Below are 19840 nucleotides of genomic sequence, written 5' to 3' on the forward strand. Positions count from 1 at the left end.
ATAAATAAAAAAGAGGGATTGAAGGCTGAATCCAAAGACAACTTAAAGAACCTAAGTTTGGAGATAAAGTACTTACTGATCCTGGGCACCTGAGATCTCAGGACTCTGAGATCAAGACCTGAGCTGACACCAAGTGTCAGATGCTTAACCAACTGAGCCACGCAGGCACCCCTCTTTTCTTTTTTGGCATTGAGAACCCCTAGGCCATTCTCAGGAAATCCAGTCTCCTATGAGCCAAGTCAAGCAAAATCTCACAGTGTCGCCTCACAGATGAGGGCACCTCACCAAAGGAGGAGGGGTTCCATCGCTATTACTTTGGAGTCAAAACCTCAGGACATGTATGTGTCTGGGAAGGTTGAACTTGAGTCCAACTTCAGCTCCTCAGACAAAGGTCATTTGCTGAAATTAGTCGTGAAACGTTTCGCAAAAATCGATACACCACACAGAAGCTAAGAAATTAAAAACAAGGCAGGATCCTGAAACAGGAAACGGACATTAAGGGAAGAAAACATTGAAATCCAAATAAAGTCCAGAGTTTAGTTAATGGCAGGATGTCAGTGTTGGTTTCTTAGTTTTGACAAATGTGTTATTTGGTCATGGAGGCTGAGAACATTAGGGGAACTGGCACCAGGGGTGTAGGGGGGGTATATGGTAATTCTCTATGTTTGCTTTGCATCTTTTCTGTAAATCTACAATTATGCCAAAACAAAAAGTTTATCTTTTTTAAGATTTATTTATTTGACAGAGATCACAAGTAGGCAGAGAGGCAGGCGGGGGGGGGGGGGGGGGGGGGAAGCAGGCTCCCCGCTGAGCCGAGAGCCCGATGTGGGGCTTGATCCAAGGACCCCGTTATCATGACCTGAGCTGAAGGCAGGCACTAACTGACAGAGCCACCCAGGCGCCCCCAAAAAGTTTAAAGTTTTTTGAAACTAATGATTTGAAATTTATTCTCCTAATGAAGGGGGCCTGCTGCACTTCAACTGCACTTAAAACTCCTTTCAAGTAAGATAAAAGTAAGATAAAACTTGCTTCTCTTGCCGCCTTTGAACCTTGGTGTCAATAAAGGTACGGACAATGGAGTGTTTGCACTTTTCTTTAAAGGGACGAAACCAAATGCAGGGCCATTTACTGCTCTGGATCAATGCCAAGTGAAAATAAGAGGCATGGGATATCTTTGCATTTTCCAAATAAATCTTTTCCTTTTGTTGTTGTGTCCTTTAGCCCCTGTTGAATTTACTGGGCAAATGAACTGTAGCGTTTTGCAGAAGCCAAAGGAGTATTGAATTTCTTAGAACTTTAATACACACAAATGAAAGTCAGGAAGTGTCGCAACTCTTCTCCAGAAAGGGGTGGGCAGCCACAGGATTGAAGGGAACATTCATCAACATGACCAGGAGGATTTCCTGTCCACATGCTCAGTGTCTCAACATTACTTAAACGGTTCAGAAACGTCCCACTTTAAAAACATATTCATAAAATTAAAAGCACTAGGATCACTAGTCCTAGAAAACCAAAGGACTTCATTTCTACAGGGTAGGGAAGCCAGTCCTGTGCATACATACAGGATTGGTTTTGTAGTTGTAACAGATGGACCTTAATTGTGTAAAATGACCTGGGAAGAGGAAACTGGAATTGGGGGAGGGGTGTACATAGCTCTTTGATTTCACTAGGGAAACAAAAATATTATATAGAATTTGGCTCTTCACTCTTTCCCGTATTGTTGAGTCTTTTTTTCCTTGTGAGAATATAAAAAGTTGCCTTAGAACGTTTGCTTTCCTTTTGCAGTGTAGCTGGTGTTAGAACAAGAGTATTAGTACTCTCTTTTTGCTAGAATCTGCCTCTTGACTACAGCGTGAGAGTCTATAAAATAGGATGCCAAGCAAAGCAAGCGGACACATGAGTCTTTTTAACCACGAATGTCAAAATCATGGCATCAGAAAGCCAGCATTCCTGAATTCTATTCTCATTCTTCTCCTGAACCACTTTAAAATCTATTTAGTCAATAAACAGGGGATTATAAAGATGAGCCCGATGTAGTCCTTGCCTTCAAGGAGCTTATGGTCATTTAATATGGAGATTTTATTTACTTGGCAGGTAAATTTCAACTGCCAAGTGTCACAGGTGTTTTGCTGGGAGATTTTATTTACTTGGCAGGTAAATTTCAACTGCCAAGTGTCACAGGTGTTTTGCTGGGAGGACTGACTGACTGCATGGGAACAACCACGTGCAGAGTGGGGTTGATGTTTCGCACGAGTTTAGAGCAGTGGTTCTCAATGGCTGGGGAGTAGATCTTGGCTCTCATCAGGCATTGGTAATGTCTGGAGACAATTTTGGTTGTCATAACTGGTGGGGAGGGGGCAGGCTGCTGGCATCTAGTGGATAGAGGCTTGAGACGCTGCTAAAATCCTACAGTGCGGGGCGCCTGGGTGGCTCAGTGGGTTAGGCCGCTGCCTTCGGCTCAGGTCATGATCTCAGGGTCCTGGGATCGAGTCCCACATCGGGCTCTCTGCTCAGCGGGAGGCCTGCTTCCCTCTCTCTCTCTCTGCCTTCCTCTCCATCTACTTGTGATCTCTCTCTGTCAAATAAATAAATAAAATCTTTAAAAAAAAATAAAAAAAAATAAAATCCTACAATGCACAGGAAAGCCCCACCCCCAACCCCACAGCAAAAAAGCTGTTCAGCCCCAAATGTCAATAATGCCAAGGTTGAGAAGCTATGGTTTAAACATAGAGAGAAACATGCATTTGATTAGCACAGGGCGGGTGGGAGGGGGGAGCACATTCCAGGAAAAATTGTAGGACTGGAATGTGGGACAGACAGATAAACTGGGAAATTAATCTACAGCCTTCAGCTGATTATTTTATCCTTTTGTACCTCAATTTTCCCGACCACAAAATTGAGATGCTATAATGGTAAATGACTCATCTTTTTTCCTGGTATCAGGAGAAAGTGCCATGGATAAAAATTATGTCCCTGGGACCCACCTACTTTCAGCTGCCCTGCTCAAGCATACTTGTTCCTCAGTTAGGCTACACGTTCACAAGAAAAACAAGGACAGGGTGCCTGGGTGGCTCAGTCAGTTAAGCGTCTGCCTCCAGCTCAGGTCACGATCCCAGGGTCCTGGGGTCAAGTCCTACAACGGGCTCCCTGCTCAGTGGAGAGCCTGTTTCTCCTTCTACCCTTCCCTCTCTATTCTTGGTCTCTCTCTCTTCCTCACTCTCTTTCTCAAATAAATAAAATCTTTAAAAGAAAGAAAAACAAGGACAGTGTTTGGGAAATGTCACTTGGGCAATACGGTGGATAAAGTGCCTGTATTAAATGAGGACTGTGTTGTGTGGTGTGTAACAAGAACCTAGTCACCATGCTGTTTTTATTTCTCACATAACTTGGGGTTGGCAAGTGGGTAATCTGGAGCTAGGTTGGGGGTTAAGGGCCACTTTTTTTTTTTTTAAGATTTTATTTATTTATTTGACAGAGATCACAAGTAGGCAGAGAGGCAGGCAGAGAGCGAGAGGAAGAAGCAGGCTCCCTGTGGAGCAGAGAGCCTGATGTGGAGCTCGATCCCAGGACTCTGAGATCATGACCCAAACTGAAGGCAGAGACTTTAACCCACTGAGCCACCCAGGCGCCCCAAGGGCCACTTCTTGATGCCATCAGGAACCCGGACTCCTGTCTTTCCTTTGATATCCTTAGCATGGGCCTTCCTTCCTCATGTTGCAAAATGGCTACCGCCTTCTCCATCTTTTGCCCTTTCATCAGCATTCTGGGCAAGAGGAAGAGGTTAGGAGGAAAACAGCAACACACAAAATGCAGATGGCATCCCAGCTGAGTCTCCATTTAATAAACTTTCCTGGAATCCCCTCAGCCTAGAAATTCCACTTACCCATCAGCCTGAATGGCACTATGTGGCTATCCATAGCTTCAGAGGAATCTGGAAGCTGAGTGTTTTCAGCCAGGCACCTCGAACACATTTTTTTTCTTTTGTTTTCTTTTTTAAGATTTTGTTTACTTATTCGACAGAGAGTGTAAGCAGGGGAGTAGCAGGCAGAGGGAGAGGGAGAAGAACACTCCCCACTGAACAAGAGCCCGATGCAGGACACATTTTTTTTTCCTAGTAAGGAAGAAAAGCAGAATAGATGCTGTGTAGGTAACTAGAAATACCGCCTTAGTTTCCTAAAATGAGCACATTCCAGGCTTTTGTAATAAGTCCAATATAGACCAATCTTGTGTTGAATTCTGCTTTTTTATTTTATTTATTTATTTATTTTAAACAGTTTTTATTTCAAGTCACAGAGAAGACTACTTTACTCCTGCATCTTCTCAATTGTTTCTTCCTTGTATTTGCCCTTTTCCTTTCCTACTTGGCGAGATTTGGCTTTCCGTTCAAGGATCTTTTTGCGGTCTTTGTCCAGTTTTAGTCTAGTGATAACCACCTTGCTAGGGTGAATGCCCACATGGACGGTTGTGCCATTCGCCTTTTCTCGCTGCACTCGTTCAATGTAGATGACGTACTTCTTCCTGTAGACCTGGACGACCTTGCCAATCTGCTGACCTTTGTAGTGTCCTCGCACAACCTGCACTTCGTCATCCTTCCGGATGGGCATGGAGCGCACGTTGTACTTCTGCCTCAGCTCCTTGGAAAGAGGGGAGGACATGATCTTCCTGCGAATGTGGGACGGCGCGTTGAAGTGCCGCTTCCGGTTCTTGCTCCGGTCGGAAGTCACGAAGGGATTGAACTTCATCTCGGCCACAGGAGCGTCTGCGATGGCCGCAGAAGAGAGAATTCTGCTTTTTTAAAAAAATGGTATTATGGGGAAGCCTGGATGACTCAGTCGGTTAAGTGGCTGCTTTCGGCTTAGATCATGGTCTTGGGGTCCTGAGATCGAGCCCTGTTTCTCCCTCTCTCTCTGCCCTGCCCCTCCCACTCATGCTCTCCCTCTTTCTGTCTCTTAACTAAATAAACAAAATCTTAAAAAAAAAAAACATATTGCAGACAACCTAATAGTTGAACAATCATTCAAAAAATATTTATTGAGGGGTACCTGGGTGGCTCAGTACGCTAAGCCTCTGCCTTCGGCTCAGGTCATGATCCCAGGGTCCTAGGATCGAGCCCTGCATCTGGCTCTCTGCTCAGAGGGGAGCCTGCTTTTCCCTCTCCCACTCCCCCTGCTTGTATTCCCTCTCTCACTATGTCTCTGTTAAATAAATAAATAAAATCTTTAAAAAAAAATATTAAACATACACCTCCCAGGAGGCCTGAGTGGCTCAGTTGGTTAAACATCTGCCTTCACCTCAGGTCATGATGCTGGGGTCCTGGGATCGAGTCCTACATCAACTCAGTGGGGAGTCTACTTCTCCCTATGCCTTCTGTTCCCCTGCTTGTGCTCTACCTCTCTGAAAAATAAATAAAATCTTTAAAAAAAAATACACCTCTCACAGAATCTCACAATTTCCTTCTAGGTATTTAGCCAAGAGAAATGAAAATACAAAGTTTTCTTTCACACAAATATTTGTGCACAAATGTTCACAGCAGCTTTATTCACAAAAGTCAAAACTTGGAAATAATTCCATTTCTAAACTTATAACACAAGAGGGAAATGGGATCAGGCATGGGGATGAAAGGTCCAGCCTAGAAAATATAGTCAAAGGTATTGTAATAGTGCCATATGATGACAGATGGTAGCAACATTTGTGGGAACACAGCATAACGTATAGAATTGTCAACCACTATGTTGTACAACTACAACTAATGTAACATTGGGTGTCAACTACACTGTAAGTAAAAAAAAAAAGAATAGGATCAAATTTTGGGAATGTTTCTCCTTTGAATAAAAACATGTTCTTAGGGTGCCTGGGTGGCTCAGTCAGTTAAGTGTCTGCCTTCAGCTCAGGTCAGGATCCCAGGGTCCTGGGAACAAGTCCCACAACGGGCTCCCTGCTCAGTGGGGAGTCGGCTTCTCCCTCTACCTTTCCTGCTCATGATCTCCCTCACTCTCTCTCTCAAATAAATAAATAAAATCTTCAAAAATAAATGTTCTTAGTTGAGAGTGTTAAATTAGTTAAACAGGGGGGCCATTAGACTGGGGTGGCTTTAATGCATTAGTAGCCTTGTCAATAAACTAAAACCTAAGGCTGTAATGCCTCGAGGTTAAGAAATCAAAATCTAGGGGCGCCTGGGTGGCTCAGTGGGTTAAAGCCTCTGCCTTCGGCTCAGGTCATGATCTCAAGGTCCTGGGATCGAGCCCCGCATCGGGCTCTCTGCTCAGCTGTGAACCTACTTCCTCCTCTCTCTCTGCCTGCTTCTCTGCCTGTGATCTCTGTCTGTCAAATAAATAAATAAAATCTTAAAAAAAAAAGAAATCAAAATCTAAGGACAACAAATCACAAACGGCCTTTTAGGCTTTCCCAGTAAATGCAACCCTTTTAAAACTACACCCAATCAAATAATTCCTCGCTTTGCTTCTGCCTCTTCTCTGTAAAAGTCTTTCTCCAGCTCCGGTAGGGCAGGGGGTATGCTCCTAACTACTTCCAGTTTGGCACTGCCCCATTTGATGTTTGCTCAAGTACACTCAAAATTTTTAATATGCCTCAGTTTAGTTCTCTGTTAGTTCAAGCTTGTTAATTGCACTGTTCACACCTTGTTTGTCCACTCCAGCTGTTGTTTCTGAGAAAGGTGTACTTGTCTCCCGTTGTGACTGTGAATCGGTCATTCTCACCATTTATTTTCAGGCTTCTTTTGTACATTGCAAAATGATGTTACCCACCAGAGCGCCATTTTCAATGAGGTGTTGGGAGCCCCAGAGCAGAGTACGAACTGCCCTGGCAATCATGGCAGGACAGGCAGCTGGAAAGTTTCTTCCTCTCTTCGACCCAGTTTTCATTGAAAGGAGTGCAGCTGAAAACATAACCAAAGGAAGCATTATGCTTCCAGAAAAATCTCAAGAGGTGTTACAAGCAACAGTAGTAGCTGTTTGATTGGGCTCTAGCAAGGGAAGGGTGGAGAGATTCAACCAATTAGTGTGAAAGTTAGATAAAGTTCTCCCAAAATATGGAGACTCCAAAATAGTTCTAGATGACAAGGATTATTTCTTGTTTAGAGATGATGACATTCTCAGGAAGCATGTAGACTGAAATCATTATTGAAATGGCATGAAGGGTCCTGTGAGTAGTTCAGTCTGTTAAGCATCTGCCTTCTGCTCAGGTCATGATCCCGGGGTCCTGGGATCAAGTCCCGCATTGGGTTCCCAGCTCAGCAGGGAGTCTGCTTCTCCCACTCCTTCTGCTGCTCCCCCCTGCTTGTGTTGGGACAGGTCAGAGAGGACATATGTCAAAAATAGGCTCCCATATATGCTACAACATAGATAGCCTTGAAGACATTATACTATGTGAAACAAATCAGATACAAAGGGACAAACGTGTAATTCCACTTATATGAGGTATCTAGAACAGGCAAATTCATGAGACAGAAAACAGAGAATAAAGAATAGAGAATACAGTGTAAAGGTAATGAGGGGTTGGGAGGATAGGGGAATGGAGCATTATTGTTTCATGGACACAGAGTTTCTGCTTGGGATGATGAAAGAGTTCTGGAGATGGATGGTGGTGATGGTTTTCTGACACTGTGTAGGTACTCAGGGCCACTGGATTGTATGCCTAAAAATGGTTACTATGTTAGATCTTATGTTGTGTACATTTTACATTTTATGTTGTGTACAATTTGAAAAGGGGGGCTCTCATTTGCAATGATGTGGATGGAACTAGAGGATATTATGCTAAGTGAAATAAGTCAATCAGAGAAAGATAATTATCATATGATCTCTCTGATATGAGGAATTTGAGAGGCAGGGTGGGGGGTTGTGGGAGGTAGGAAGGGAAAAAATGAAACAAGATGGGATCGGGGAGAGAGACAAACCATTAAAGACTTAATCTCAGGAAACAAACTGAGGGTTGCTAGGGGTGGTAGGGGTGGGATAGCGTGGCTGGGTGATGGACATGAGGGAGGGTATATGCTGTGGTGAGTGCTGTGAGGTGTAAGACTGATGATTCACAGACCTGTATCTCTGAAGCAAATAATACATTATATGTTAATTTAAAACAATTTTAAAAAAGGGGGAGGTGCTCAGGGCACTTGGGTGGCTCAGTCAGTTAAACATCTGAGTCTTAGTTTTGGCTCAGCTCATGATCTCAGGGCCATGGGATTAAGCCCCACACCGAGCCCTGCGTCAGGCTCCATGCTCAACATAGGGTCTGCTCCTCTCTCTCTCCCCCTCTCCCCTCCCCCTTCCCCGCTCTCTTTCTTTCTCTCTCAAATAAATAAATAAAATCTTTTTAAAAAGGTGGGGGGCCTTCATTTAGCCAAGCCTGAGACAATTTGAGATCAAAATAATAAACTGTTTTAAGTTTTAATAATTTTTAAAGTAAAATAGGACTTTATGAGTTGATAATTATATAAATAAATAAATAAATAAATAAATAAGGGGCGCCTGGGTGGCTCAATGGGTTGGGCCTCTGCCTTCGGCTCAGGTCATGATCTCAGGGTCCTGGGATGGAGCCCCGCGTCGGGCTCTCTGCTCAGAAGGGAGCCTGCTTCCCCCTCTCTCTCTCTGCCTGCCCCTCTGCCTACTTGTGATCTCTATTAAATAAATAAATAAAATCTTAAATAAATAAATAAATAAATAAGAAGGGAAAGGGCCACTGCGCAGTAGAATTCCAAGCAATAAATGCAGAAATAATGATGGAATCAGGAAATCACTATTTGCTAATCATTAGCGTAACCATTAATTAAGGCAAGAATCATCAAAGAATCCTAAAACTGGTAGGTGCAAGCCTAATGAGAAACAGGATAAGTAGATATTTTAAAATATCTTTCTACAAAATACCTATTATTAGTAAGTATAGTACTTAATAATTAACTTCATAGTGGAGAAACTTAGAAGACATCATTTAAACCGATTGATAAAAGTTAGTATCACTAGTAATGGGACAAACTGACATCACGTGCCTCCTGATATCATGCACTAAGAAGAACATAGCAACACGCTGTGGAATTGCTGCCCCCCCCATGCATAAATCATGAGGTAACATCAGACAAACCCAAATGGAGGGGATTTCTACAACTGTGATTGACCTGTACATTTCAAAAATGTCAAGGTCAAAAAAGAAAAGACCAAGAAACTGTTCCCAATGAAAGGAGCTCTCATAACAATTAAAATTAGTACAAATTTTGTAAGACTTTTTAAAACAATATACATTCCAAACTTTGGTATATAATTATCAAACAGAGGGTAAAGTGATATTGGAAATGTATCTTTGGATTTACGTGTCAATGGATTAATAGTACTTACTGCAAGAATGTGACAGATTCTGGCATTAATTTTATTCCTTTTTTAATTTTCTCACTTCTAAAAAAGAGGTCAGTGTCTTCCAAGACAATGTTCATTTAACTAAGGGGTGGGGAAGGAAAGCATTTTGTTGTAACAATGTCCTTCAATTGTTTGTACATCTTTCAAGTTAGAAGCCAAGTCACATAGTGATCTATCATCAAAAAGTAGTCTATTGAAGGGACGCCTGGGTGGCTCAGTTGGTTAAGCGGCTGCCTTAGGATCAGGTCATGATCCCAGAGTCCTGGGATCGAGTCCCACATCGGGCTACTTGCTTGGCGGGGAGCTTGCTTCTCCCTCTGCCTCTGCCTGCCACTCTGTCTGCCTGTGCTTGCTCTCACACTCTCTCTCTCTCTGACAAATAAATAAATAAAATCTTAAAAAAAAAAAAAGTAGTCTATTGAACTCTCAGCTGATAATTCAATTTTGCCTTCCATCAATTTTTTTTTAAGATTTTATTTATTTATTTGAGAGACAGAGATCACAACTAGGCAGAGAAGCAGGCAGAGAGGAGGAAGCAGGCTCCCTGCTGAGCAGAGGGGCTCAATCCCAGAACCCTGGGATCATGACCTGAGCTGAAGGCAGAGGCTTTAACCCACTGAGCCACCTAGGCACCCCTGTCTTTCATCAATTTTATTGAAAACAAAGAATTAGAACCAGTGCAGCTGGAAAGGGATTTGATATTCACTGATGAGGGTCACTTCCTTTCTCAATACCATCACTAATAGCTAAACTGGCCAATTTGTTTGCATGCCCAGATATTTTTCTTTTCTTTTACTTTTTTAAAAAAGATTTTATTTTTAAGTAATCTCTATACCCAACAGGGGCTTGAACTCACAAATCCAAGATCAGGAGTCACATGCTCTTCCAACTGAGCCAGCTAGGTGCCCCCCGTAGCACACTTTTTACTCCCTTCCCTCTCTTTGCCTGTGCCATCTCCCACATTGATATCATATAGACCAGCGCTATCCAACAGAAATAGAATGCAAGCCACTTCTTGTATTATCTAAAATGTTCTAGTAGCCAGTTAAAAAAAAAACCCACAAAACCAATTTCTAAAAAGCTGTTTAGGTGTATGGTAGCTCAGCTGGTTAAGCATCTGACTCTTGATCTCCGCTTAGGTCTTGATCTCAGGGTCAGAGTTCAAGTCCCGTGTTGCGCTCCATGCTGGGTCTGGAGCCTACTTAAAAATAAAATAAAAATTTTTTAAAAAGCAGTTTAACTAACAATATCAAATAAACTATCACTTCAACATTCAATCAATATAAAAATGATTAACAAGATATTTTACATTGTCATGTTTTCATACTACGTCTTCAAACCGAGTGTGTATTTCACATTTGCAGCACATTTTAATTCAGACTGGCCACATTTCAGGTGCTTGATACCCACATGTGGTTAGCAGCTACCACATTAGAGCAATTTTTGAATTTTAGTTTCAGATTATAACTGGGTTTTGTTTTGTTTTACATTGACATTTATTTTGACTTAATGACCTATGGCTTCTCATCACTGTTTCTTTGCATTTCACAAAGTCTAAGAACTTTGCATTTTATGTTATCTCTTATCACAAGTGCCTAGTAAATGTTTTAAGATATTAATGGCACCTGATGCAAGAATTATCAGATTACTCTTACAAAGAGGATATGAAACTGTTCAAAGGTTTGGAGTTGAGTGAGACTTGGTGGATGGTAATCTGCATCAGGTCAAATTACTGTTTTTGAGCAGGATTTTAAATGTTTATCAAAGATAAAAGCCTTGAAAACAAAGCTGGGGGAGTTAATTTCAACATTCCATTTCTACTCCATTAACCAAGACCAAAATGCAATCCAACCACCTTTTCTCCTCTGCCCCAGCATCTTGTCCCTTCTCCACATGGTTACTCATGGACACCTTGCTGGACTAACAGGGGCCTCACGGCATTTTCTTTTTATGCCTACATGATTTAAATTTTAGCTTCACTGGGACTTCTTACATTGCACCAGACATTGTCTTGGTGTTCACAAATGGTAGCTTAACAAAAGGTTGCATGACAGTTACACGACTTTTCTCAGAACCTCTTACAGATTTCTTTAAAGGTATAGGTCTCAGCCAGAAAGCACCCCGAAGACTTCTCCCAAAGGTCTCAGAGACCAGGAGTGAGTCTCCCATCGGGGGAGGCACGTTAGGACCTGGATAGCTCCGGACCGATGAGACTCCGGATGATAGCTCCGGACCGAAGAGAAGGAAGCAGGCTTCATTGCGCGGAGTCTCTGATCGCTCCACCTCTTTCTCAGGACCTTGAAGCAGCGTGTGTTCAGAATGCCCTCAGTTTCAATAGTCACTGATTTAGCCCTGCCAACGTGGAGGAAGAAAGCAGGCATGGGAGACTCGTGGCCCACTCCTGGGAGTAACAGAAATTGGGACCCTTTACGGAGTTGATTTAGTTCCGGCTTCCCATCCTTTTTCCTCCCCACCAGAATATAACTGAAGAGCTAACCTGACTTAATGACACTGCAAAATTACCTGAACCATTCTGCCTTTTCGCTTTTTGCCTATTTCCAACCACCCGATAGGAGTTTTACTAATCTGTAAGCACAGAGGAAGCAGTAACTACTTGTTAAACAAAGTATCACTTTGTAACTCTAGGGAATTTCATATTTTGTAATTTGCTTCAAAAAAGGCCAACGCGCGGGGGGTTGTCCCTGATTGCCGCTTTCTAATGTCCACGGGCCTAAACCGCTCCCCAGCTGCCAGGGCAGGAGCCTCAAACCTCCCCGCGTGCCAGCGGGCTGAGGGCAAACCCCGGGACCCTCGTCTGAACACGCGAAACGAAAAAAGTATGCTCATAGCAGACAACTGGGAAATGCACATTAAAGTACCTCACATGCACTCCTACCATGCGGACCTGACGACGCCCGGGTTTGTGCAACCTTAGGAGCCAAGCCTAGTTCTAAAACGCGCAATTTCACTTCCTAAAGGCTATTTCGCGGAATTTCTTGGCAGGCTTTTTTCTCTTGCAAGCCCGACTGGTCGCGCTCTCTGCCCCCCGCGACTTTCCGCTCCGCTCGGGGCGCCGATGTGGCGCAGGAGATAAAATGTGGTCGGGCAGAGGGGACACCCGTCCGTCCGTCTCGGGGAAGGGTCATCAGTCCGGAAATCTCCCCGTTTGGAATTAGACCCAGTCGTCCGGGTGGAAATCCGTCAGCCTAGGGGGTAAAATCCGTCGGAGGAAGAAACAACGCCGGGTTCCGGACCCTTCCTGAGGAGCCAGGCAGTCCCCAGGTCCTCCAGGGCCGCGAGAGCGGGACTCCGCCGGTCCCCCGCCCCCCACGGCCCCTCCTTTCCCGGATTGCGGCCGCCACGCTGGACGCTCCGGCCTCGCCCCCTCGGGGCCCGCAGGACCAACGGGCGCCGAGAGACGCCACGCGTCACGCGGCGCTGGCCAATCGCGGAGGGCCACGACCGTAGAAAGGCTGGGTGCGGCGAGGCCCGCGCGGTGGACGGCGGCGGCGCGCACTGGCGTAGACACTCTCGGGCCATGGTGGTGGTGGCACCCGCGCAGAGCCCGGCCGCCGGGGCCCCCAAAGTGCTGCTTCTGTCCGGCAAGCCCGCTGCCGCCGCCGCCGGAGCCCCGGCCGGCCGGGCTCTGCCACTCATGGTGCCGGGCCCGCGAGGGGCCAGCCCCGAGGCGGCAAGCGGGGGGCCGCCCCAGGCGCGCAAGCGACAGCGCCTCACGCACCTGAGCCCCGAGGAGAAGGCGCTGCGGAGGTGGGCGAGGGTCGGGGCGCGGACCCTGAGGGCGAAGGGCTGGGAGCCGGATCCGAAGCCGGGCGCTGGCCGGCTGCCGCCCTCGGGCGCCTTGGGCCTGGCAGGTGGGGTGCCAGCGTGGCGCGGGGCGGGGCAGGAAGTCGGGAGTCCCGGGCTGCGCCGGCCTTTGTCCCCCACCCCCTTTTCTGACACATTAGAGATGCGTAGAGCTGGGGGTTCGCGCACTGGGGTTTCAGCCTTCCTGCTATGTGACCACAGACCTGTCATTCAGTTTTTCTGAATTTGGGCGGTGGCTTGGACTCTGACCTTTTTTTGAAGGCGTGCGGGGTTGAAATGACAGTTGTGGAGAGGGCTGTGAGCTCTGTGAGGCTCACTAGTCAAACTTAGCCTCCACGCTCTTAAGAATGGTTTATTTATTCATGAGGTCTTTGAAAAGATGGAGTGAGAAAGACGTAGCACCCAACCCAGCTCTCCGTAAATATTAGTTCTTTTGTGGTCATTGTGCCTTTTGAGATATAAGTTCCTCCTTGAGCAGACGCGGGGCCCAGCTGTCTGGGGACTGCCCAGAATGCCAGCCAGGGCGAAAGGCATCGGCCTCTCCTCTGTTTGAGTTATACGGGGGAGTAAAAATAGGAGGAGGAACTCTCTTATGATGCAAGCTGAGTAGTGCTTGTGTCCAGCGTCCTTGCTGTGGCGGGGGTGCGACGGGGGTGTGGATGACGCAGTACGAGGGAGAATGAAGCAGTTCTTCAAGCCAGATCCGCGAAACGCCATTTTTTGTTTTGTTTTATTGAGGGGAGGAGCCTGGAGTGTATTTTACTTTAGTTTACCTTATATGAATGGTAAATGAAAATGAAAGCACCAGCTGGCTAAGTTCTCAAAGATATAAATAAAGTTTGAGATGACTTAGTGTGGTATGCCCCTTTTGTTCTCAGGAAACTGAAAAACAGAGTAGCAGCCCAGACTGCCAGAGACCGAAAGAAAGCTCGAATGAGTGAGCTGGAACAGCAAGTGGTAGATTTGGAGGAAGAGGTAAAAATACTTAAGGTCAAACTCTTATTGTATATCCTTCCTCGGTCAATGTTCTGATGTTTGCTGCCCATCCCAAGTTGTTTCTGTCTCTTTAGAATACAGCTGAATGTTAATTAAAAGTTAAACTGAAGGAAAAAAAAGAATCTAAATTAGGATAGATAGATAATTAAATGATTAAGTGGTGAAGTTTGATGAGAGCAGAAGTGGTTGACCCTCTGGCATTTGGTGCTAGATCTGTCTCCGAGTTGGTGAATTACAACATTATAACTTTTATCAAGTTAGTACTAAGAAATTCATAAGAGCAGATAGAAAATCATTGCTTAAACCTGAGACCCTTCCTGGCTTGGCCAAAAGTCCACTAACGGTTCCCTTCCCCTTCTAGGGCCTACTTATTACCTAATCTTAAATTGTTGCCAGCTACACATCTTGAATATATAAGGATTTCTCATACACACACACACACACACACACATGCTTTTTAACATATTTTGATTTTATGGTCCACCATTACCACTTCTGTTACAACCTGCTAGTTCAAGATAGGATTTTTTTTTTTTTTTTTTTTTGCCATCATGTCAAAATTAAAGCCACAAGTCACCCTTTGCTGAGGTCTAAATGAGTAGTTGCAAGTATTGTTATTTGTGACCTCCTCCCCACCTCCCACCCCGACATGACACTTGTTTTTCGTAACCATGACCTTCCTTCAAATACCTACTGTGAACCAACTGTATAAGCAGAGTTTTCCAAAAGGTCAAGGAGAAGGAAAGGAAACCAACCATAGTGAAACTTCATCAGGTGGATTCTTAAGTGAAAGAACTGGATGTTTTAATAGCTTCTTCTTGAACTTACTTCCAGAACCAAAAACTTTTGCTAGAAAATCAACTTTTGCGAGAGAAAACTCATGGCCTTGTAGTTGAGAACCAGGAGTTAAGACAGCGCTTGGGGATGGATGCCCTGGTTACTGAAGAGGAGGTGGAGACCCAGACCAAGGTAATTCATCCCATTTATCTGATGTCCTATGTGAGAACTGGTTCTAAGTGACATGACCTCTTAATGACACTCATTTTTCAACTGTGTAGTGGATAGTACTAATTCCTAATAATTAAAGCAAGATACACAGCTCTCTAAGAGCAAGTACTAACAAATACCGATAGCCAACGAGATGTACCATGTCACTGGTAAGGAGAACCAGAAAAAGAGAGCCAGTCAAATCTAACTGAATGCTCCTAAAACTGTAGTAGTTCTTTGATGAATATGAATGAGTAGGGAAAGGATTTACTGTGGTAGTGACACCGTCTGGTAGAAGGTGATTATAGGTTTTAATGCACAGACATGGCTTATTTATTGACAGCACCTAAGGGGTCTACGATTGATAGTAGGGCAGTTGTACTCTGTGAAGGTCATGTTCAGAACAAACTTGAAAAATTACTGTCCAAAAAGAATTGGGGCCTAAATTCACTATGGAACTTTATTACTTAAGAAAATCAGTATGGAGCAGGGGTGCCTGGGTGGTTCAGTGGGTTAAAGCCTCTGCCTTTGGCTCAGGTCATGATTCCAGGGTCCTGGGATTGAGTCCCGAATTGGGCCCTCTGCTCAGCAGGGAGCCTACTTCCTCCTCTCTCTGCCTGCCTCTCTGCCTACTTGTGATCTCTGTCTGTCTGTCTGTCTGTCTGTCAAATAAATAAATCTATCTATCTATCTATCAGGAAAAAAAAATTAGTATGGGGGCACCTGGGTGGCTCAGTCAGTTAAGTGTCTGCCTTTGGCTCAGGTCATGATCTTGGGCTTCTGGGATCAAGCCCTATATCGGGGTCTCTGCTCAGTGGGAAGCTTGTTTCTCTTCCCTCTGCTGCTCCCCCTGCTTCTGCTCTCTCACTCTCTGTCAAATAAATAAATAAAATCTTAAAAAAAAAAAAGAAAGAAAATTATTATGGAAGGGCGCCTGGCTGGTTCAATTGCTAGAGCATGAAACTTTCAATCTCAGGATTGTGAGTTCAAGTCCACTTTGGGTGCAGAGATTACTTAAGATAAAATCTTTTTGGGGAGCGGGGTGCCTGGGTGGCTCAGTGGGTTAAGCCTCTGCCTTCGGCTCAGGTCATGGTCTCAGGGTCCTGGGATTGAGCCCCACATCAGGCCCTCTGCTCACCAGGGAGCCTGCTTCCCCTACTCCCTTTGCCTGCCTATCTCTGCCTGCCTCTCTGCCTATTTGTGATCTCTTTCTGTCAAATTAAACAAACAAAAAAATCTTTAAAAAAAATTTAAGATTTTATTTATTTGAGAGAGTGTGTACATGTGCACAAGCAGGGGGGACGGGCAGAGAGAGAGTAGATTCCCTGCTGTGGGACTTGATGCCAGGACCCTGAGATCATGACTTGAGTTGAAGACAGATGATTAACTGAGCCACCCAGATGCCCCTAAAAGTAACATCTTTTTTTTTTTTTTTTTAAGATTTTATTTATTTGATAGAGACACAGCAAGAGAGGGAACACAAGCAGGGGGAGTGGGAGAGTGAGAAGCAGGCCTCCCGGGGAGCAGGAAACCAGATGCGGGGCTCTACCCCAGGACCCCGGGACCATGACCCGAGCTGAAGGCAGACACCCAACGACTGAGCCACCCAGGATCCCCTAAAAGTACCATCTTAAAAAAAAAAATTATTATAGAGCGTATCATTGAAGATATTTAGGAATATCAGTCCTTCCTGAACCTTTGCTTGGGGCGTAAAGATGTTTCATTGCATAGAAAATGACAGAAGTTAGTCTTCCATCCCTTCTCTCTTCTTGAGGACTCAATAAAATGGAAATAAATGAAGGTAAGGGAAAGATTTCAGCTCTAAAGCATAGTTTTCTAGCTTTGTTGAAAGTTGAGACTCACAGGTGCCTGGTTAGCATTTCCTTGAGGACTGCAGTTTGAGCTGTTGCCATTGGTCTTTCTTCACAGGGGAATGGAGCGAGGCCGGTGGCCGGGTCTGCTGAGTCCGCAGCACTCAGACTACGTGCACCTCTGCAGCAGGTGCAGGCCCAGTTGTCACCCCTCCAGAACATCTCCCCATGGATTCTGACAGCGTTGACTCTTCAGACTCTGAGGTAGGGGTTTTTTGGATTTTGGAAAGAGCATTAGAACTATTGATTCATATCTCTGATGTCTGACATTCCCAACCATTCAGAGGAGGGCAGTAGAAGTTAATTTTGGTTGGGTTACAGGTGAACATCGACTGCCTTCCTATCTCCTTGTGATTCGGACATAGAGTGAGGTATAGATGAGTCTGTGGGACTCGGTGGTCATCCTATTATGATTAATTTACGTTGTGGGACCTAGTAATAAGTATTCTAGATAAATTCTCAGTACCTTCTGATGGTTGGATTCTATTTAACTTTTGCCTCTTGCAGTCTGATATCCTGTTGGGCATTCTGTTCAACTTGGATCCAGTCATGTTCTTCAGATGTCCTTCCCCAGAGTCTCCTAGCCTGGAGCAGCTCCCAGAAGCCCATCCAGAAGGACCCAGTTCCTTACCAGCCTCCCCTTCTCCGTCACTGGGGACGTCATCAGCCAAGCTGGAAGCCATTAATGAACTGATTCGTTTTGATCATGTATACACCAAGCCCCTAGTCTTAGAGATACCCTCTGAGACAGAGAGCCAAGCTAATGTGGTAGTGAAAATTGAGGAAGCACCTTTCAGCCCCTCAGAGAAAGATCACCCTGAATTCACTGTCTCAGTGAAGGAAGAACTTGTAGAAGATGACTTCATTCCAGAGCTGGGCACCTCAGATCTACTTTCATCCAGCCACTGCCTGAAGCCATCTTCCTGTCTACTGGATGCTTATAGTGACTGTGGATATGAGGGCTCCCCTTCTCCCTTGAGCGACATGTCCTCTCTGCTTGGTGTAGACCATTCTTGGGAGGACACTTTTGCCAATGAACTCTTTCCTCAGCTGATTAGTGTCTAAGGAATGATCCAGTGCTGTTACCCTTTTCTTTTGACCATTATACTGCCTGGAAGATAGCAAAGAAGCCTGTGCTTCATTTAAAAAAGCCAATGTAGAGGGTGTAAAGTGCTAGGGAATTCCCTTAAAGTATTTGTCTGTTAAACTGTATAGGTCACCCCAAGTATTGTCTTTGTCATCCAGCAGTCCGAGGTACTCAGATATATTACTACAATCCAGAATTACAGTTTTTGAGGTTGTACCCTTAAGGGCAGTAGTCTGCCCTAAAATTCTTACGTAAGGGTCATCAGACAAGCATCTTAGACATGAAATTTATGAGTGGCCCTTTAACATTTCTTTTCCTTCTTGGCATCCCAGGCTTGCCTCCAATTTTAAGTCCTTTAGTTTGCTTCTGCAAGCAGAGAACACCTACCTGAGGGGGCTCCTTTCCCTCATGTACAGTTCACGTAAAGATCAAGAATCTTGTGTAAAACTATGGAAATTTACTATGTAAATGCTTGATGGAATCTTTCCCTGCTAGTGTAATTTTTGGAAGGTGCTTTCTCCATTTATTTAAAACTACCTGTGCAATTAAAAAGTGCAATGCAGTGTCTTTGTTCTTGGGTAAGTCTTACTGTTTTCTCTAGGTGTTTCACTGTTTGCCATGATAGTGATTTACCCAGCTTCAGTGAGCATGCCACTTTTTAAAGGTTTTTTTCCCCCTTAGTTATTGCCTGCTTCAGTTTCTGACTGTTGTGATATAATCTACTCTTTGAGCAGTTACTGTATTTCTGAGTTTCTTTAACCTAACTGGCCAATTTCACAGATGAGTAAGTGGCAGAGCTAGAATGCTTAACATGCTAAGAGAAGGACATGCCATTAAATACCAAGATTCTCTTGCCATTATTATAGGGATTAAGAACATTTTCTAGATTCAAACTCCCTGGGTTTAACTCCGCCACTGGCTAGCCAGGTAACCCTGGACATATAATATCACTTCCTCACCTATGCAGTGGCATAACAGTCAACCTCTCTAAAGGTTGGTAGAGGATTCAAAGAGCTGATGCGTCATAAGTTCTTGGTGTACATAACACCAGGCACCATCCCAAGCACCACTTCCCTTAATCCACTTTCTGGAGAGAGTTTAAACTTAGAGAATTAGATATCCTCTAGAACTTGCTTCACAGAAGCAATGAACCTGCTTTACAGAAGAATGAACCTGTTTAAGAAAAAAAACCTGACACATTAATATTATCCAAAAACTATAGGAATGATAACCTCATCATCATTCATGTGCAACTTTTCCTTGGGAATCTTTTTTTTTCCCTTTGGGAATCTTCTTAAAAGACACTGAAGGACTTCCCTCATTTATAGAAAACATCTCACCTATACCAGGATCCTATGTCAACATTAAGACTACCACTACAGCAGTCAGAGTGAATGAGTATAGACTAAAGGTAGGATTCAAAAGGTCCCAAGAAGCAAGACCAAGCACCCTCTACTTTCAGCCAAGTACAAGGGATCGTGGTGTGACTGGAAGCATGTCCACAAGACAGCCTAAAATCCCTGGTTACAAAAACCAGAGCTCAATCCTAGTCTGTGGCAACGCAAGCTTACTTAGGCTCAGTTTTCCCTTTTTTGTTTTAAAATTTATTTTTCTTAGTAATTTCTCCACCCAATGTGGGGCTCAGACTCACAACCTGAGATCAAGAGTTTCACATTCTGAGTGAGCCAGCCAGGCACCCCTAGGCTGTTTCT

The 19840-nt window shown here is 44.4% G+C and overlaps 2 protein-coding genes and 1 pseudogene across 2 annotated transcripts; 2 read left to right on the forward strand and 1 right to left on the reverse strand.

The window, feature by feature from the left end:
* Window positions 1-4269: 4269 nt before the first annotated feature.
* Window positions 4270-4793, reverse strand: LOC125081646 (60S ribosomal protein L26). Its single transcript, XM_047696288.1, has one exon. It carries the CDS (start codon window positions 4740-4742, stop codon window positions 4305-4307), a length of 438 nt encoding a protein of 145 aa, XP_047552244.1. The 5' UTR covers window positions 4743-4793; the 3' UTR covers window positions 4270-4304.
* Window positions 4794-6828: 2035 nt separating this feature from the next.
* Window positions 6829-7342, forward strand: LOC125081647 (10 kDa heat shock protein, mitochondrial-like; annotated as a pseudogene).
* A 5506-nt stretch (window positions 7343-12848) lies between these two features.
* XBP1 (X-box binding protein 1) lies at window positions 12849-18691 on the forward strand. The gene is given in 6 exon segments (XM_047696277.1): window positions 12849-13130; window positions 14066-14162; window positions 15018-15152; window positions 17100-17135; window positions 17138-17245; window positions 17549-18691. Coding segments are annotated over 6 exon segments (1164 nt in total). The 5' UTR covers window positions 12849-12900; the 3' UTR covers window positions 18107-18691.
* Window positions 18692-19840: the final 1149 nt, after the last annotated feature.

Source organism: Lutra lutra, chromosome 12 (genome assembly GCF_902655055.1).
Source record: "Lutra lutra chromosome 12, mLutLut1.2, whole genome shotgun sequence".
Lineage (NCBI taxonomy): Eukaryota > Metazoa > Chordata > Mammalia > Carnivora > Mustelidae > Lutra > Lutra lutra.

Bases quoted from the DNA above. Each gene is read 5' to 3' on its own strand.
- LOC125081646 (XM_047696288.1), bottom strand. From the start codon at position 4,742: ATGAAGTTCAATCCCTTCGTGACTTCCGACCGGAGCAAGAACCGGAAG.